Source organism: Phyllopteryx taeniolatus, chromosome 5, assembly GCF_024500385.1.
Source record: "Phyllopteryx taeniolatus isolate TA_2022b chromosome 5, UOR_Ptae_1.2, whole genome shotgun sequence".
In the NCBI taxonomy this organism is placed as follows: Eukaryota; Metazoa; Chordata; class Actinopteri; order Syngnathiformes; family Syngnathidae; genus Phyllopteryx; species Phyllopteryx taeniolatus.
Genome location: NC_084506.1, coordinates 29,211,929 through 29,230,438, shown reverse-complemented (window position 1 = coordinate 29,230,438; position 18,510 = coordinate 29,211,929). Strand labels below are relative to the sequence as shown.

The 18,510-nt window shown below is 41.6% G+C and overlaps 1 protein-coding gene across 1 annotated transcript; it reads right to left on the bottom strand.

Moving 5' to 3' along the window:
- Positions 1 to 11,831: 11,831 nt before the first annotated feature.
- LOC133478500 (leucine-rich repeat-containing protein 10B) lies at positions 11,832 to 13,720 on the bottom strand. Its single transcript, XM_061774617.1, has one exon. It carries the CDS (start codon positions 13,312 to 13,314, stop codon positions 12,160 to 12,162), a length of 1,155 nt encoding a protein of 384 aa, XP_061630601.1. The 5' UTR covers positions 13,315 to 13,720; the 3' UTR covers positions 11,832 to 12,159.
- Positions 13,721 to 18,510: the final 4,790 nt, after the last annotated feature.

Genomic DNA, 18,510 nt, shown 5'->3' with positions numbered 1-18,510 from the left:
CAAATATAATAAGTCGACTGCCAGATTTGTTTCTTTTCCAGTTGCATTGTGAAGAACTATAGCTGTTTATAAAGCACCATTAATAAGACCTGGGGTGATGAGGTACAGATGTGAATTGGATTTTCCCTTTGCCAGAGCTTAGGTTATATGTTAAATGTGCTCAAGAGCACATCAGCATGTCTGTCCATTGACTTTCAATTTAAACTGGGTGAGTCAACATGAACATACGTTGTCATTAAATTACCATAAAAATAATTACAAACTAATGTCAACATTGTAATTGAACATGTACTTTCATTTACTGATAACGATGGGCTCTTGCAGGGCTCTTTTTTTTTTTTTTACTTTTGAAGCTAATCAAAAAAAGATATTGGTCTGAGCAACACATTAATCGGCGAAGAAATGATGGAATTGTCTATTCTGTTTTCAAACAAGATGTCAAGCTTTCCCCGTGTAGCGTCATTAGCTCATGCACTGTTTAAACATGCATGCATGTGTGACACTTTGCCATCACTGTGGAGTGTGTTTCAGCTTCAAACCAGGACACTGCATGAGCATTCCAATGCACCCTGAAACCTCTAAAAAGATTCCATTTAATCTTGTTCTTGTCAGGTTAGCAAGAGTTTCGCAGCGTCTTGTACAAGTCAGACGCTGTCGTTGAGTTGACATTAAAATGTCTTATTTCCTGCCTGGATCCCCCTCAACTCTAATCTGTCTTCCTGGCAGCGAGGATATATCAGTAAGTAAAATAATGTTTTTATTATACTTGATTTATTGTGAAAGCAGAAAATGTGCCTCATACTGTCAAAATTGCCACAGTCATCCATGCTTGTTCTCAACAGTAAGAGCCTGAGGTGAGTTTGTTTTTGTTTGGTAACTATTTTGAATTCACCTTCAACAAATGGCATTTTATCGATACATATGTAGTGCAAGAAGTAAGCTATCTATTTTAAACAGAAATAGAGAAAAATAAATGTACAAAAAAAAACTTTATCTCGTGGCATAATTATAATTTATGAATGGAATATGGCCACCATCCACCACACACGCCTGTGGAGCTCGCGTATCTGTCTTCCTGTGCTCTGATGAAATTCACCAAAATCGTGTTAGACCAGCTGTGCTAGGACTTAGATGTGGTCTCAGCAGATATAAGTTTAAACCGACTTGCTGCCACCAAATTGTCACTCCACTGGGCGCATGTCCAAGGACACGCTCTCTCTGCACTGGAACGCGCAGCTCGGTGTAGACTGGTCTGCCAAACACGCGCAGCAAGTCTTGCGCTAGCACGAAATAAGGATACGCCTGAATTTGCACTCCGCTACAAAAATAGAGCCCATAGTGTGTAACATGCAGTGAGATGTACCTCAGAACTTGTCCTGAGTTTGACACATTCAATTAATCTATAAAAATACAATAAATTGAGGCAAAAGTAAAACTATAATATTATTACTTGGGGCGTAATAGTACATGTATTCGTGTCCTATACTGAATTTCCACACAATTAGTGTGGCAACTACGTGAACAAACGCAGTGCAGCTCAGTCACTGGCCATGGACATCGTGGCTAGCGGTATTGTTTTGGTACTACACCGAATTCATTTGAAAATCAGTGAAGATCGAAAGAAAACTAGCGTGATGCAAGCACAATTTCAAGCAGCAATTAAACAGCCAACAATTGCTATTGGTGTTTTTATACTGTAGCATAGTAATTCAGACTGTTAAATCTGTTAAGGTTGCACTTGTCTGCATTCTTAATTTCCTAAAAATAAGACAAACTATTCATGTAAGTCGTTCTAAAAAGAGATCAACACAACAACTAAGTAATATTTTGTGGCCAACATGCAGTGTTATGTTCATGCTCAGTTAATTAGTGCTCTGGCAGGCGCTCTCAATGTGTAAGCATGTGTAGTTACAATATGTTTAAAAATACGCGTTTTGAGAGGCTTTCTGAATAATGTATTTTCTTTATTGTCCTAAACATTCATAAAAGTGGGTCACGACTTAGCATCAAAAGGAAAATGTTGGTCCCAGGGTGACAACAATTGAGAACTACTGCTGGGGAGTACTTAAGATGAACTCGAATTATTTCTCTGTTTCCAAAAATTCTCCGAGAAGCTTTTAGAAGTTTACGTTTTTGATCTATTTTTCACATTTAAAAATCAGAGAAGTACAAAAGTACAGTAAATGAGCTCACAGTGAGGCCTTCATGTTAATTTGTCCTCACTCCATTCCATCAGTGGCAGAAATATCTCCAAGCTGTCTGTGCCAGATTGACCAATTAGGTGAAAAAGTCCAAATGAACCAGGATGGAAATAAGAATGAACACTGGTGCAGCGAGGCAGAGACAAGGTGCCTCGGAGCGCTGACTTACAAAGAAGGGTCTTCTCAGCTGTCTTTTTATGTTTCCCTGAGTATAATCAACTCAATGGGCCACATATTGCAGCTTATGCGGACACAGCAGTGATCTTCCTCCCTGAGAAGGAGAGATCAGAAACACAAGGCGGGCGTAGCAGCCGGGGGCCGAGCTTTGGTCCCTCCCTGAACGACAGCAGACGGCTGCAGGCGAGCCAAGCACAGCTAGTCAACAGGAGAGCACTGCTTGCATCACCTCCATCTATTTTTAGAACCACCACACCCACCTTTTGTCATCTTTGAAGCCATCTCAAGTGCAAACTGTTGCACCCTCATCTTCACCGGCCACAGCATTAGATAGAGGACGTGTATGCAAATTATGCCTTTTCAAAGTGTTATTTTGACATCGCAACAGGAGATGGACAAAATATTAGAACGTTAAGGAGTGCACTTCTACCACATTATTAAGCATATTGTTCAGTTATTACCTCAGACAGTGTCAATAAAAACTGATCATAAAGTGTGTTGTGAAGACTTTGGGCTCTATTTTCATAGATGGCGCATCTACGGTGGAGCGCAAATGCTGGCCTATTCAGATTTTTATGGAAGCACAAGGATTGCTGCGCACGTTTGCTAATTTGGCAGAATGGTCACAACGTTTATCATCATTATTATTATTATTATTATTATCCACCCATCCATTTTCCGTTCCGCTTACCCTCACTAAGTTCGCGGCCGTGCTGGTGTCTATCTCAGCTAGCTCTGGGTGAGAGGCGTGGTACACCCTCAACTGGTCGCTGTATAAACAAACGCAGATATAAACAAACAACCATTCGCACTCATATTCACACCTACGGGCAATTGAGAGTCTTCAATTAACCTATCATGCTTATTTGTTGAATGTGGGAGGAAACCAGAGTTCCCGGACAAAACCCACGCAGGCACGGGGAGAACATCCAAACTCCACACAGGAGAGGCCGGACTTGAACCCAGGTCTTTAGAACTGTGAGGCAGATGTGCTAACCAGTCGGTCACCGTACCGCCCTATTATTATTGTTATTATTATTAGATGTCTCAATTATAGATGTCTCAATGCGAGACTCATTGCGCCATATTGAAAGGGTATGAGAGGAGCGTTTGTGTACACTATAAGGAAGTCTCAAAGGCACCTCTTAGTAAAATTAACTCCTTAGATAATGTACATAGGTGCAGGCTACCTGTTTTAGCTCGATTGTTTTTTCTCATTGGCTTTAACGAGAAGGCTGCATCATAACTGACACTCACAGATGAACAGTCCTGTTTGTTTTAATCATGCCCAGACACGACAAATACAGATGACTATATTTGCACAGATGAATGATCACATGCTCAACCGCAGCAGGTGCCGCAGCACTGATGTGACTTTAACCGGAACCAAAATCACCGCCTGCCCTACTTCAGTCATATGGAGGCTCTGCAAATGTATAATTAGAAATATGCCAGTGATATGCACATTTTGTTTAAGAGAAAAGAAGCAGGAAATGAGACTGTCACTTTCAATGACGCAGGCGTTTCCCTGAAGTTATTTTCATGGACAAAGATAATGAAGCGTTCCAGACTTGGTATGACAGCATGTCAAGCAGAAAGAAAAAAAAAAACTGCAATGAAAGCAACAGCTTGGTAAAGATAGGCCCTGCAGACTGGCAGCCTTGGACAGATGGGAGGGAGGGAGGAAGGGGAGCAAAAAGTGGCATGACAGAGGTGAGGATGCAGCATGAGACGGGGAAAAAAAGAGGATGAAAGGAGTGACAATTAAAATATGGATGTGGAAACAGTGTGATTATCAGTGTCACATTTACTGATGCACTAATCCAAAGGCTGAGCAAGCTGTCACAGAGAGAAAATATAGTCAGATTTTGTCTGCTGAAGAAACACTGAAGTTATCATGCTGTGTGTTTCAAGTATCCGTGTCGGATCTCGGGCACAAAAGCACAGCGTGCGCAATAAAAGATTTAACATCTGACTATTTAATAGTTTGATGGCTGTTTTACTTGGCTGAGTTAATTTGAAAGAAAAAAAATGCACAAGGGAATTAGATTGTTTGAGGAATCACACAGATATTCAGCTCAGGCTGTTCTGTTTTTCTTTTTCTTTTCTTTTTTCTGATTTAATGTCCTCAATACACCAGAGGGTGCCTGAGATTATAATGTGATGTACATGTAGATGTCTCGTATACAGATGGCGCGTGTGGACATTTTCTTCCAATTATCATCCTGCCTCTGCTGGACGTTTTTATCAAGATGTCAATGCAAATTTCAAACCATCCATCATTTTTACATAACCTCACTTCTGTAGTCCGAGGCCAGTGTGGCGTCACACTGCCATCCAGCGGCTTAACGTTGAATTTCAGGTAAGGCCAGTCATCTTTACACCAAGCACATTTATGAATACATTATAACAAAGAACAACTGTCTGAGATGAAGAGAATAAGGAAAATCAATCAAATATGCAATTTTATATACCTAACACTTTTCATAGACTCGTAAAATTTAATACTGATTTGACACTTAAGTACACATACAAAGTCTAATCAGATACGTACAGTATAATGTATAATCTTTTATTATTATCTTTTATTTATCTCTGTCAATCAAAACTGAGCCTTATTATTATTTTTTCGATATTGCATCTCTAATGGTGTAACTGTTCACTCGCCTGACTGCAGTCAGCATGGGTGCAGTTCCCACTCAGTGATGGTGTGACCGCGTGTGAATGGTTGTCTGTTGCTTTATGTGCTTTGGGATTGAGTCCAGGGTGTAGTCCACTAAACCCCAAGTCAGCTGGGATTGGCTCCAGATCCCTGCGACCTTAATAAGGACAAGCAAAAAGGAAGCATTGAATTGTGTCACAGCTCAGCTGTTGCATATCCTTTTTCTTCTAATGAACCGTTTGTATAATCTATGAGGTAAAACCGGGCTCATGTCTCCTGCCTGGCGAGATTAAGATCGTTTCAATCAAAGATGATAGAATGTTAAATAAATTGGGGAAACGTCTAAGAATATGACTGATTGAACACACACAAATATCTACTCCGTACACCTGTATTGTCTAATGGGCTCCATAACTCGAAATAACGATCAGTTTTATTTGGATTTGACCCTGTCATATATGTATAAATGTAAGAAAAGAGCTGCACTGAATTATTATCTTTGTGGTACCCTATGTTTTACATCATGTGTTATTGATGAAATAGCACTCTTCAATGAGGGACTGTATGTATCTGTATCTGGTTACTTTGATGTAAGACGAAAATGCAATTTAAGGCAGTTTCTTCTGCACTCATTTAACAAAGATCCACATCACTATCCACTGCAAGTCCAATTTCTGACCACTTCTAGTTGAGTTGTGTTCCATTAATTCTAAAAGAAAGCTGTCAAGACAATATTTGCCTCTTTTATTTGTGCTTACAGTGCTGGCCAACATTCTGTGAGGATTTTGTCATCCATCAATGTATCCAATGACATTTCCATTACTATATGGTCTCACTTGGCTGAGCAGGAGAGGACAGTTGTGATGACTGAGAGGCTGTGACTGACCACCGGCAACCTTCATGATCTTCTTCTTATGGTGAGAGAATCTGATGATGCAGAGGAGTAGCAGGGCAGGCAAGGGATATTCCATTGATGACGGGGAGTAGTGGGACTTTGTATGCAGGTTGTCATTATATCATTAATGCAAGCGATCGCTAAGGCAATTCTATACCACTGAAACTACAACCAAAATATACATCCTACATAATAATCCTTTTACTATAGTTCCTTGCAGGCAGATAGTATACGTGCCCATTGATACAATATTTATCTTTCAAAAATTGTGACTGATTTTGAGCCAAAGTGGGCCCATGAATAGATGAGGTATGCTTGCATCACTTACAGTATGCGTCTTCTGTTAAAAAGAACACTAAAAGCAAAGTGGTAGAAGAAAATGAGAGGCATCTAACAATATTATGCGGGAATAGTAACGACAGTGCATGGTATGCTGCTTGCTGCTATGCCTCCAAAACAAACATGGATACTAAATTGAGCCTCGCCAATCAATGACATCTGCTCGCAAAGAAAGGAAAAAGCCAATTTGTCATGGCAGATCATAATATGCTGCATTGTGTAGTTTGCCATCATTGGAATCCATCCGTCCATTTCTAACTGATGGTACCCTTCTGTTAAAGACAAAAAAAAAAAAACATGGTCACGGAAATTAATGATAAATGAAAATGAGCTAAAAAACTAACTAATGAAAATCAAGCACGGCTTTATTTTTGTGGTTCACCAGGATACCATGTAAAACATCACTGGAACATTTTTGAACTAAGGTGTGTTCCATAACAGCATTATAGGTGTCCTCAAACTTGTAATCAGTGAATCTGCCTATTTAAAGGTTGATAAATAGTCTTATGTGCTATTAGGTATGTGCCACACTAAACATGGACCACCGAAAAGTAAGGAGAGATTTTGTGAGATTAGAAAGGAAATTATAAAGAAACAGGGCTATAAACTTGATGACAAACTTGATGTTCTTTTGACAATAGTTGTGCAACTTAAAAGTTCAAAATCCAAGGAACCATAGCCAACCTCCCAGCATATCGCCACAAGAGGGAAATTAATGATACATAGATGAGACAGATAATATGAATGGTCACCAAAGAGCCCACAAAATCTTCCAAAGAGATTTGAGGTGAACACCAAAGTCTAGGTACATTGCAGTGTCAGAGAGCACACTCGTTTGAGCCAAAGTGCTTGACTGCAGAGGCGAAGTAAGAAGACTCCACTGTTGATTGCAATACATAAAATAACGAGATGGGAATTTCCAAAAATGCTCAATGACAAGCCACAAAGCCTCTGGGAAAATATTCTTTGGACTGACAAGACAAAACTGGAGGTATTTGGCAAGTCACACCAGCACTATGTTCACAGAAGCAAAAATGCAGAAGCAAAAGAAAAGAACACTGTCCCTACTGTGAAACATGGAGTTGACTCACTTATGTTCTGGGACTGCTTTGCTATATCTAGCATCATGGTGTGTCTTGATTCTGTGAAGCACACTATGAAATCTAAACTATTGAGACATTCTGGCGTAAAATCTGCTGACTATTTTTAGAAACATTGGTCTCAGTTGTCAGTCACGGGTCCTACAAAAGTAATAGCGCCAAACACTAAAAACACACAGTAATGGCTCAGAACAAAATATTACAAAACATCTGAAGCAGTGGCATGCAAAGGGTGGTGAGTGGGAAGGGGCGTTGGGTCACGGCATCCAGATGTTGATGATTGGTTTTTGAGGGGGAAAACTTCCAACAGCACCCCGAACACCCCCGGCGACGACTCACCTTTGCACACCACTTATCTGAAGTGTACATAAATGGATACTTATCCTCCACTATCTAAGAAGTACATACTTACTAAAAACTGATATGATCCAATTTATTATTTTTTTTTTTACTTTGGTTTAACCTTTCCCAATGCCTGCACTCTATTGAGAGCTATTTAAGTTGACTCTATAAAGGCAGAATCTTTGTATTGGATGTCAGTGGATTGTGCAGGGATGGCATCATGTTGATGAAGTTGCATGTTTGTGTCGAGAATCTTGCAGCCACACACTAGTGGAAAGTGAGGGAGCCGTTTGCTTGTGTTCACTGACCTACATAGGATTAGAAGAAAGTAAACAAAAAAGCTAAATATTGCGAGGGAGTGCGAGACAGATTCCCACAGACGTCTGTGGCGTGTCAGCCTCTCCTGCCACCCAGCGCTGAACCCAGACTGAAGCAGTTTGTGTTTTCATCATGTGGCATCACTGTACAATACTGAGGGTCCAAAAGTGCACAGGGTTCATATCATGCACACAAAAGTCAAATATACGCTTGCTCTGTCAAAACAAGAAATACATAAGATGCAATTAGAAAATCTAGAGAAAATAATATGCAGAGCATTCATTTGGAGAATGAATTTGTTTCACTACAGTGAACATACCAAGGTGTTAATTAACAAGCATTTACCAAATTTTGGGGCCCTTCATTACACACAACAAGCATTTTAAAATCCATGTAAAGTGAAAAAAAAAGCTGACAACCCACAGAAAAACGTGTTGTGAACAACCCTGAAAAATTTGAATGATTACAATAATCGCCAAGTAGAAACAAAAAATCAAACAAAAAAAAGTGAGTTCTCAAAATTGTGAAAAATCAAGCCGTTCTCTTTGCTCTCAGGCGCTGTGGCCGTGTCCGCTGAATGCGCTGAAACCATGACCTGCTCAACGGTCAATCAAATGCCAGCACTATGACCTGGAAAATGTTATGGTAGTTCATCTAGCATCTTTCTTAGGCTTACACATAACTACGTTTGAGCTGCAAAAATATATCTGCTCAAAGCCTCCATTGGCTGGAATAAATCCTACAGGGTCATTGCGGGGCTTTTCCACACAATGACGATGAGGCGCTCTAAAACGCTCACGCCAGCCCGAGGTCCTGGTCCACATGTTGCCTGTTAAGTCTGACTTTTTTCTTAAAATTCCACCCAAACCCTTGCTCTTCAGTCTTTCTCTGTGTGACATTTGTGCTGTCAAGGCCAACAACGAGGCGCTCTAAAGCGGCCACACCAGCGTCCTATCCGAAGGGAAGATGTATTTTTGGGGTGTAGGCTTGCTAACTGCATGTTGCAATTGCGCCGGATAACCGCTGATGCGGACAAAGGCGCTCAAGTTCTTATATAGTAGGATTATAGAGGGGCGACTCCTACCAGATGCCAAAGTGCGTCATCGGGCGCCGTTTTAGCCACGCCAAAAAAACAAAAAATCAGGAAAACTGAAATGGTGAAAAATAGTTTCATCTCCACAATTGACTACTACATAGTTCTTAGTCTTTACAGGTTTTCAGCAATTATCTCTGAATTCTCTTTGGAGTGTCTTTGACATGACGTGATGCATTTCTCTTGTACTTTAAGACCAACAACCTCAATTACTCCAAAAATACTTTGGAATATTTAGGGATAATGACCTGTGATTGACTGGAGACCAGTCCTGGGTGTGCTCTACTCTCGCCTAAAGTCTAATGATGACAGGCACTAGTATAGGAATGGATGGATAGTGATCATGAAAAAGAAATTTGATTGCATCTAGATATTTAATGCATGCCCCTTCATGTGGGAATCTCGTGTTCTCGAATGATAAATATCCCAGTAAAGCAATCGTCAGATTGAGTGTGCTGGGCAACACCAGCAGCAAAGACAGACAAACACATGAGAGTAAACTGCAGCATGAATATTTCAGCACGGTGATTAATATTTCACTCTTTCAATGAGAAGGGGAAAAAAGATGCAAGGATTGCATTACACTTAGAACCCTCCATGAATAATGACAGTGGGGATGAGAGGACGACATGTTCACGTTCAGAGATACAGGTGGAGGAGGTGTGGACACAGAGGTTGGGGAAAAAAAAGTATCCAAAGTTGATGATGGACGGGAAGCTGTGACCTACAAGCAGGTGCAGCTTAGTGACAAAACTCTCAACTGTGCTGCATGTTGCTTCCTGGTTGAAGCCTCCCTCCATGTCGGCTTGCCTTTTATGGTGAGGCGACGTGCAATCTTCTTTGTCAGGCCTAGCCGCAGTGCTTACACAACGCTGACACCAGGAAAAGGCTCGTGTGTTTGGCACGTCATAAATATTTTGTAGCTCTAAATCCAATACATTCTTTTCCATGGTCGCCTTGAGGTGTGCCCCTAGGTACATAAAACAGACGCGGAAGACGATGAGTGTAAATTCTGCAATGTGATGTACACAGTCAGAAAAATAGAGGGGTACACTAGGACAGTATTTCCCAACCTTTATTGAGCCAAGGCAAATACTGTATTTTACACTAGACAAATCTCACAGCACACCACCACCAACAGAATGAGTCTTATTCTGTTGTAGTAATGGCAATAGGTGGCTGCCCAGGTGAATTGTACCTTCTGCCATCTAGTGGAAGGGCATTTAATTATTCGAATATTCGTTGCCTACATAGATCGATGAACCACAATACATGATTTGTAATAAATTAACAATATTCTTCAGAGAAACTAAGTGAAATTGGATATTTACCCACAGCACACCTGATGACCTTTCATGAATCACATCTGTAATCAGTGCACGAGGACCTCTTTTCAGTCTCTCAGAGTGCATAATTTGAAAAGCATTGTGACAGATACAGGGTATAAGAAAATCCATCCATCCATCCTCAACACCATTTTTCCTGGTTAGGGGCACGGAGCACTGGAGCCTACCCCAGCTAACTTCGGGCAAAAGGCGGACTACACCCTGAACTGGTCACCAGTCAGTCACAGGGCACATATAGACACAGACAACCATTCGCACTCAGATTCACACCGTCACTGAGTGGGAACTGATCCCACGCTGCCCACACCAAAGTCAGGCGAGTGTTGATACCGACTACACCGTTAGTGACTCGGTGTTGAAGGTATCGCAGTTCTCTTTTGCTGTCGGGTCACTGATGGACCTGAAGGCTCACAATCAGCGTCCTAGTTCATTGCGAGGATGTTTAATGGGGTTGAGGTCATCCAAATCAAACTCATGCCTTTATAGACCTGGTCCTGTCCAAAACATCTTGATAAGTTTAATATTTAAGATATTAAGAAGTCTGTGACGGCACGGTGGACGACTGGTTGGAGCGTCTGCCTCACAGTTCTGAGGACCGAGATTCGTTTGCATGTTGCACTCCGGTTTCCTCCCACATCCCAAAAACATGCATGGTAGGTTAATTGACGACTCTAAATTGCCCGTAGGTGTGAATGTGAGTTCGAATGGTTGTTTGTTTGTATGTGCCCTGCGATTGACTGGCAACCAGTTCAGGGTGTACCCCGCCTCTTGCCCGATGACAGCTGGGATAGGCTCCAGCACGCCCGCGACCCTTGTGAGGAGAAGCAGCTCAGAAAATGGATGGATGGATGGAAGAAGTCTGTCGCCGTAACCTTGTACATAGTGCACTCATGTGCAGTCTATAGTAATTCAGCCCATCAGGCTTATTACTGGACTCCGAGGTTACAGTTTGTGTACCTTATTCTATTGAGGTCAAATCAAGTGTTTTGTTTTGTCGGCATCAACTAGCGATGGATCATACAGATTTCCAACTCCCACTGTTTTTTATTAACCAACAATTTCATTATTTTTAATGAGAAGGGCAAATCTCTTTGGGTGTTCCGCTTTTTGATGTGAATAATGGTGCCCAGAGGAGTTTGTGCTGTAGCCTGGCTGTCGCTCAAGTTGCCATAGCTGATGTCTTGCTGTACTTCTTTGAACTAGCAGCGCGTCTGCTTGTGCAGCAAAGTAGTACACTGCTTATTGTCTTAACTGCTTCAAGACATGAATAATCAACAATCAAGTCCACGCAATCAACAGAATTTTGATCAATTAAATGACATTTGATAAATTACTGTATGATCATACCTAGTACCAATGTCATTTTGCAAAAACTAAGTGTTGCCCTTTTTGACCTTTAAGCAGCTGAAAGTAGCTGGTGGGCTTTCTTTAGAATATTATTATGTATCTATTAGAAATGATTGACAGTGACTTCCTCAGGTGGGTGGCAATTTAATAATGCGACCATCACACACACACACGTGTGCGCATGCATACACACTCGCAGTCCTGCTCTTCTTCTCAGTAGCCTGAGATGAAACTCATACCTTCATTTTCGCAGATAAAGAGATGAAAAATTAGCAGTGCTAAAAAAACCTTTGTGTCCACCTGCCTGCAGATCCTTTCAGTCTGGATGGAGGTTTGATCTCAAGCCTCCACCTTCTTCTCCATCTCCTCCTCATACCCGTATTCCATGTGAGCCGTGTCATACTCCAGCTCCTCTCCATCATACTCCAAGCCCTCTCCCTCGTAAATCAGTTCTTCCGTCTCATACTCAAATGCTTCCTCATCATATTCTAGCTTGTCGGCGTCGTACTCGAGTATTGGAGATCCAGCCTCCTTTTCTTTGCCTTCCTTGAAGTCATCCTCATTGGCGGCTTGTTTGGAGCTGCTGTTCTTCAAGATACCCTGAATGATGGTGTCCTCTCCTGCCAGAGCTGCCTCCTCGGCCTCCTTCCGTCGCCTGTCCTTCCTGGCCTCACGCTCCTCCAAGAACTCTGCAGCACCTTCCCCGACCACTACCACCTCCTCGCCCACTTTAGGAGGCTCCTTAACCGGATTGTGGTCATAGGAGAAGAGGCGAAGGGATCGAATGCGCTTCAGGCTGGGGAACTCTGAAATCTTGTTGCGATCAAGGTCCAGGATCTCCAAGCCCTCCATGCTTAGGAGGACTTTGGGGAATGTCTGGAAACGATTCCCGTAGAGCCACAGTCCCCTCAAAGTCTCCATGCAGCACAGGTCAGTAGGCAACGTCTTGAGTCGGTTGTCACCTATTTGCAGGGACCTAAGGTTTGGAAGTTCATAGAGTTCTTTGGGAAACCATTGGAAGTAGTTGCTCTCCAGCCACAGGCAGCGAAGACTCCGCAGGTTCTTCAGCTCGGGGGGCAGTGTCATGAGGCGGTTGCTGCCCAAGTAGAGGCGGCTGAGGTTAGCCAGCTGGCAGATGGCGAGAGGAACATCCTCCATCTTGTTGAAGTCCAGGGCGAGAATCCGCAGACCTTGCAGCTGGCTGATGCTTTCGGGAAGAGAACGTAGGCTGTTTCCACAAATATAGAGCTTCTCCACATGTGTCAGTCCACAAAAACGAGCAGGTAAACGCTTAAATTTACGGTAGCTCAGGTCCAACACTGGATCTCCGCTCTCCAGCAACTCGTCCACCCCTAACGGTAGCTCTTCCTCCGCGTCCTCCTCTTTTTTCTTCTTCTTCTTCTGCACTATTTCCACCTCTTCACCGTCTTTCTCCTCTTCCTCCTCCCCCTCCTGCTCCTCGTCTCCCTCGCCCTTCCCGGAGGAGTTGCCCATTGTGTGGCCCCCTGACTAGGTGCTTGAGTCAGAGTAGAATCATGTGATGTGATGACAGGCGAACTTAGGAGCTGCTCTTGTTTGGAGTTTGCAAAAAGCATCACGCCTCAGGCCAATTAACTGTCGCCATGCCACACTCGGCTAGGCATCTCTTTGTGACTTCATCTAGCACAATGTGGAAATGTGGCGTAATAAAAATAGTAGTAGTAGTAGTAGTAGTACTAGTAGTACTACAGGTAGTCAAGCTCTAATATATAAAACCCAATTTTGAGTTGGCTCTTTTCCAGTCTTCCCCTTTCCTTTCTCAGTCATTATTTTTACGAACATTTTATGTCACGTGATCAACACTTTTTATTAAGACTGAGGTTCAAAAGTGCCACTTTAGCATATTAAATTGTCACCTACTGTCCATCTTCCCGCTCCGCGTTCGTGGATGAGCCCACAAAGTGCTCAGCTCGGTGACCTGGCCAGCGGCAAAGAAAAACACTTAAAGGAAGTTAATGCAGCTACTCCCAATTAGAAAGAGGCTGAGGTCCATCCAAAGGTCCGATCCACGATGGAGCAAGTAATTGCACATTTTAGCAACACTGTCAAGCTGACTGCAAGCCTCGTCCTGATGTTGTTGCCATCCGTGAGGCAGTTCACATTCAACTGCTGCCTTCCCCTCTTCCTCCCTCTTCCTCCCCTTGCTTCCTTCTCTCCCACTGTGTAACCGGAACGGTGGGCATCAAATCACATTGTCAAATGTGTGAGTATGTGTACAACGTAGCCTCTATTCAAAAGCTTTCCCTCTCTCTCACACACCTTTCTAAAACAAGTAAAGGTGCAGTAAAAGTAAAAAAAAAAATAGATTTGACAACAACAAGTTAAGTTGAAACCTAAAGCTTGCAAAAATGCCTCATGAATGAACTATGATTTTGTTTGGCAGGTGCGCAGGATGCCCGCTGTAATGTGTTGTCTCTATGTATCTTCGTAAAGGCGGAATTTTTGATACATTTCTTGTATTGGTTTCTGTTGTATTGTGTAGGTCTACCTAATGAACAGGTAATGTCCCTAATGGTCAATGAGTGCACACTTAAACTAAATAAAATACTGTACAGTCTTTGTCAGTGACCTCAGTAAACTCGCGGGTAACTATAAACTTTGAAATATGATACGACTGACACTCAAATCTGCATGTCATTGTGGCGCTACACAGTACAGTGGTACTTCGACTTACGGGTGACTTGACTTACTAGTTTTTCGAGATATGAGGTCGGACAATCTGGCAGCGAAATTCTCAACAAACAGCAGAGAGTAAAGAATTATTTAAAAAAAAATAATATCAAGTGCTTTCTTCTTCAAGCTGTTTTGTGATATTCACAGTTAAAAGTTTAAGCAAAAATATGAGAATTACACATTGTGTATTTAACCGAACCAGATAACTTGCGAAAATCCGCTAGCTTAATGCTAAGACACGGTGCAAAATGCCATAGCTTGGCTAATGAAACTAGCATCGATGTTGCAGTAGTTATAACCCTTTAAGCAACATATATTTAAACACAAACAGTGCAATAACTTATGCAGGCAGACCACAGAACAATGCTCAGAGGCATACATTCTTTATTCTCTGCGAAAAACGACCAATATTGTCTGTATTATACTTCCCCCAGCTGCACACACCAGAAGAAGCACAATGTCAATGGGTAATGAAGCATAAAATCATGATTTCGTTCAATATAATTGTTATTACTCTATGTTTTTATCAAATAAAATACTTTAGAGTGCTATTTTTCTTATTCAAAACACATCACAATGGCTTTTGTGTTTTTTGTTTGGCTGGAAAAGATTAATGGCATTTCCATTCAATTCAACAGGGAAAGGGGATTTGAGATAAGGGTGTTTTGAGTTAAGAGTGTGGTCACGGAACGAATTAAACTCATAAGTCAATACACCACTTGTAGTTTCTTCATATAAAAGGACAAATAAGATAACCTTTATGAGTCCCACAATCGGGAAATTTGCAAATAATTGCAAATATAGGACGACAGTTGTAGTCGTACATTTAGAGAAGTAAAAGATGACCTCGAAATGGCCACTGCTTTGTCTCAAAGCTTTTTATTGACCAGTTAAAAAGCTGATGACAAACTCTGTTTTACATTCAGCTACAGACACAAAACAGGCACACCAATACAGGACAGAGCAGCCAACATAAAATTTGTTGTTTTAGCAATGTCCTAATAACCATACGTGACTATTTTTTTCAGTGTGCAGGGTTTGGCTACAGAGCGGTAATGACAGAGCTCCATTCCTATGCCGGCTTTGTAACCAGAATTTCTATGGAAGTCAAAATACACTGTCAAAACACACCGTCTATAACTAACCTACACCACATAGTAGTTTCGACTAATTAGAGTAAATATTTACATGAAATACATGTAAATAAATGTGATCAAATGAAAAACATCAAGTACGATGATAAATGAGTGTGCTTCACTCTGCCACGCGATGATGTACCGTGGTGCATCAATTCACGAGTGACCTGACTTACAGATTCTTCAAGATAGGAGCCGTTGCGCGGACATATTTTTTCTCTTCAGTTGCAAGCAAAGATTTGCTTTATGAGTGCCAAATGGTGGCAGCCAACTTCACAACAAGCAGCAGGCAGTGAACAATTCAATACACACTAAGCAGCTATTTATAGCCACTCCCAGTTGAAGTTATAAATATATAACGGAGTTACAAGTGTACTGTATATAACCAAACCACATAACTTACGAAAGTATCTTAGCTTAATGCTAACATATAATGCAAAATGGCAAAGATGGGCTAATGAAACTAGCATCGATGTTGCAGTCGTTATAACCCTTTAAGCAACGGATATTTGAAAAGAAAATGGTGCGGCAACCCATGTAGACGGACAATATAAGAATACTCACAGGCATACATTCTTTATCCTTTGTTTTTTTTTTTTAAAAGACTAATATTACTGCAGCTTGTCTATGGGATTGAAGCATGAAATCATGATGCCCAAACTATTTAATTCTTTAAATTCTATCTAATTATTTAAATTATGATCTAATTATGTTATAACTGGATTTGTTTAAATAAAGTACATTACTGTAGTAGCTGTTTTTTTCTTATTAAAAACATTTCACAATTGTTTTTATTTATTTCTATTTTTTGTGTGAGGGTGGAATGGATTAATGGCATTTCCATTCATTTTAATGGGGAAAGATGATTTGAGGTCCAAGCGTTTTGAGTTATGAACGTAGTCACGGAACAAATTAAACTTGTAATTCAAGGCACCACTGTATTCTTACACCACACGCAAACTAGTTATTTGCATAAAGCTGTAACGTCGTAAACCAAGGACCCCAAATACATGTTGAAATCCAATCAGCACCAAACAGCATAGATTGTTTTACTCATGACAAGTTCGACTTGTATACCATGCTGTGGAATGTGCTACAAATTGCTCAGACTGTGCATGACGAAGTTAACTGTTATCTAAAAAAAAAAAAAACACTTTAAATACTATTAAAAGTTACCTCTCACACACCTAAATGGAATGGAACCTAAATGAATGTCTGCGCTTCTATGTACTTGATATCATGTCAAAATTACATTTGTCAAAAAGGTTGTTCAAACAAGAAAGCCAAGGCGACCTGGACTTTTGTAGTATAGACCACATGTAAAAATGTACGGCAAATCATCCGTCCAGACCAGACCGCTGTCCAAATGGGTTACGACTGTGAAGAAAAGCAGTGAAAAGCCGTTGGGGTCAGTTGTTCAGCACCTCAGTCTTTGAAGCTGCCCAACAAGGAGGCGGGGTGCCGAGGGGGCCTCTGGCTGCTTGAAGATAATCCTGTCTGATATGCTGATTTGCACATTTCTGCTTCACATTGAACCCACCCTGAAATGACACGACCCACTTTGAGCAGCCGACAGACAAGACAGCTGACGAGGTCAACGAATGTGACTGTCGAGGTGAATGCAAATGAACAAATGATGCCATGACAAATATTCATCCATCCATTTTCCGTACCGCTTACCATGTTCAGGGTCACAGAGAGCTGTAGCCTACGCCAAGTGACTGTTGGCAAAAGGCAGACTAGACCCTGGACTGGTCACCAGTCAATCACAGGGCAAATAGAGACAGACTATCATTCACATTGTCACTGGGTGAGAACTGAAACCCACACTGCCTGCTCAGAGTTCAGGCAAATGAACCATTACAATGTTAGCCACTTGCGATGTTGAAGATTGTTTAAGTCCCTGTAAAATGAAAACAAATGTCTTCTAAATTTAACAAGTGTTGTTAACAAGCCTGCCAAATTTGAATGATTAAAAAAAAACTGCTAGGCATTTAAAATGAGACTTCAAAATCGTGAAAATTCAAACTGTTCTCTCTTTTCTTGAATGCTGTGTGCGTGTCCGCTGAATTGTGCTGAAACCCCGCTCCACTAAACTGTCAATTAAATACCACTGCTACGACCTGGAAATATCGGTGCTACTTCGTCTAGCATCTTTCTTATGCCTACACATAACTACATGTTTGAGCTTCGAAAATATATCTACTTAAAGCCTGCAGGGGCAGGAATATATCCCATCACCACACCAACTTTTAAACACCGCGACAACAAGGCACTCTAAAGCAGCAACACCAGCACGAAGCCCATGTCCACACGTTGGCTGTCAAATTGGACTTTGCCAGTTCTCGTTTTTCCATCTTTCTCTGTGTGATGGGAGTGCACTCATGGCTGACAAAGAGACGCTCTAAGGCAGCCACGTCAGCAGACTAAAGAAAAGGTGCATTTTCTAGGGGTAGGCATCGGTAGCTAGCTAACTGCAACTCGCAATTGTGCCAGAAAACTATTGATGCAAACAAAGGCACTCGTATACAGTAAAGTTGGGGAGGGGCGACTCATGCCGCACGCCCAAATGCGTCCACTGGGGCCCGTTTTAGCCACACACCCCCCCAAAAATCGGGAAAACTGAAATTGTGAAAACCAATGAATTACAATTGAGTACTACATAGTTCTCGGTCATTGCACGTTTTCAGCAATTATCTTCAAACACGTATAATGTATTTAGAAATCTCTGCATTCACTTGACAGGGTCTTGAAGCAGGATGAAAACGATTACACCAATTTCTAAGACACCTGCAAATCCCCACCACCACCACCGCAATCGCGCCAGTTGTCTGTCGTAGTA

What these genes read in the sequence shown, in the direction of transcription:
- LOC133478500 (XM_061774617.1), bottom strand. Translation starts at nt 13,314, where the DNA reads ATGGGCAACTCCTCCGGGAAGGGCGAGGGAGACGAGGAGCAGGAGGGG.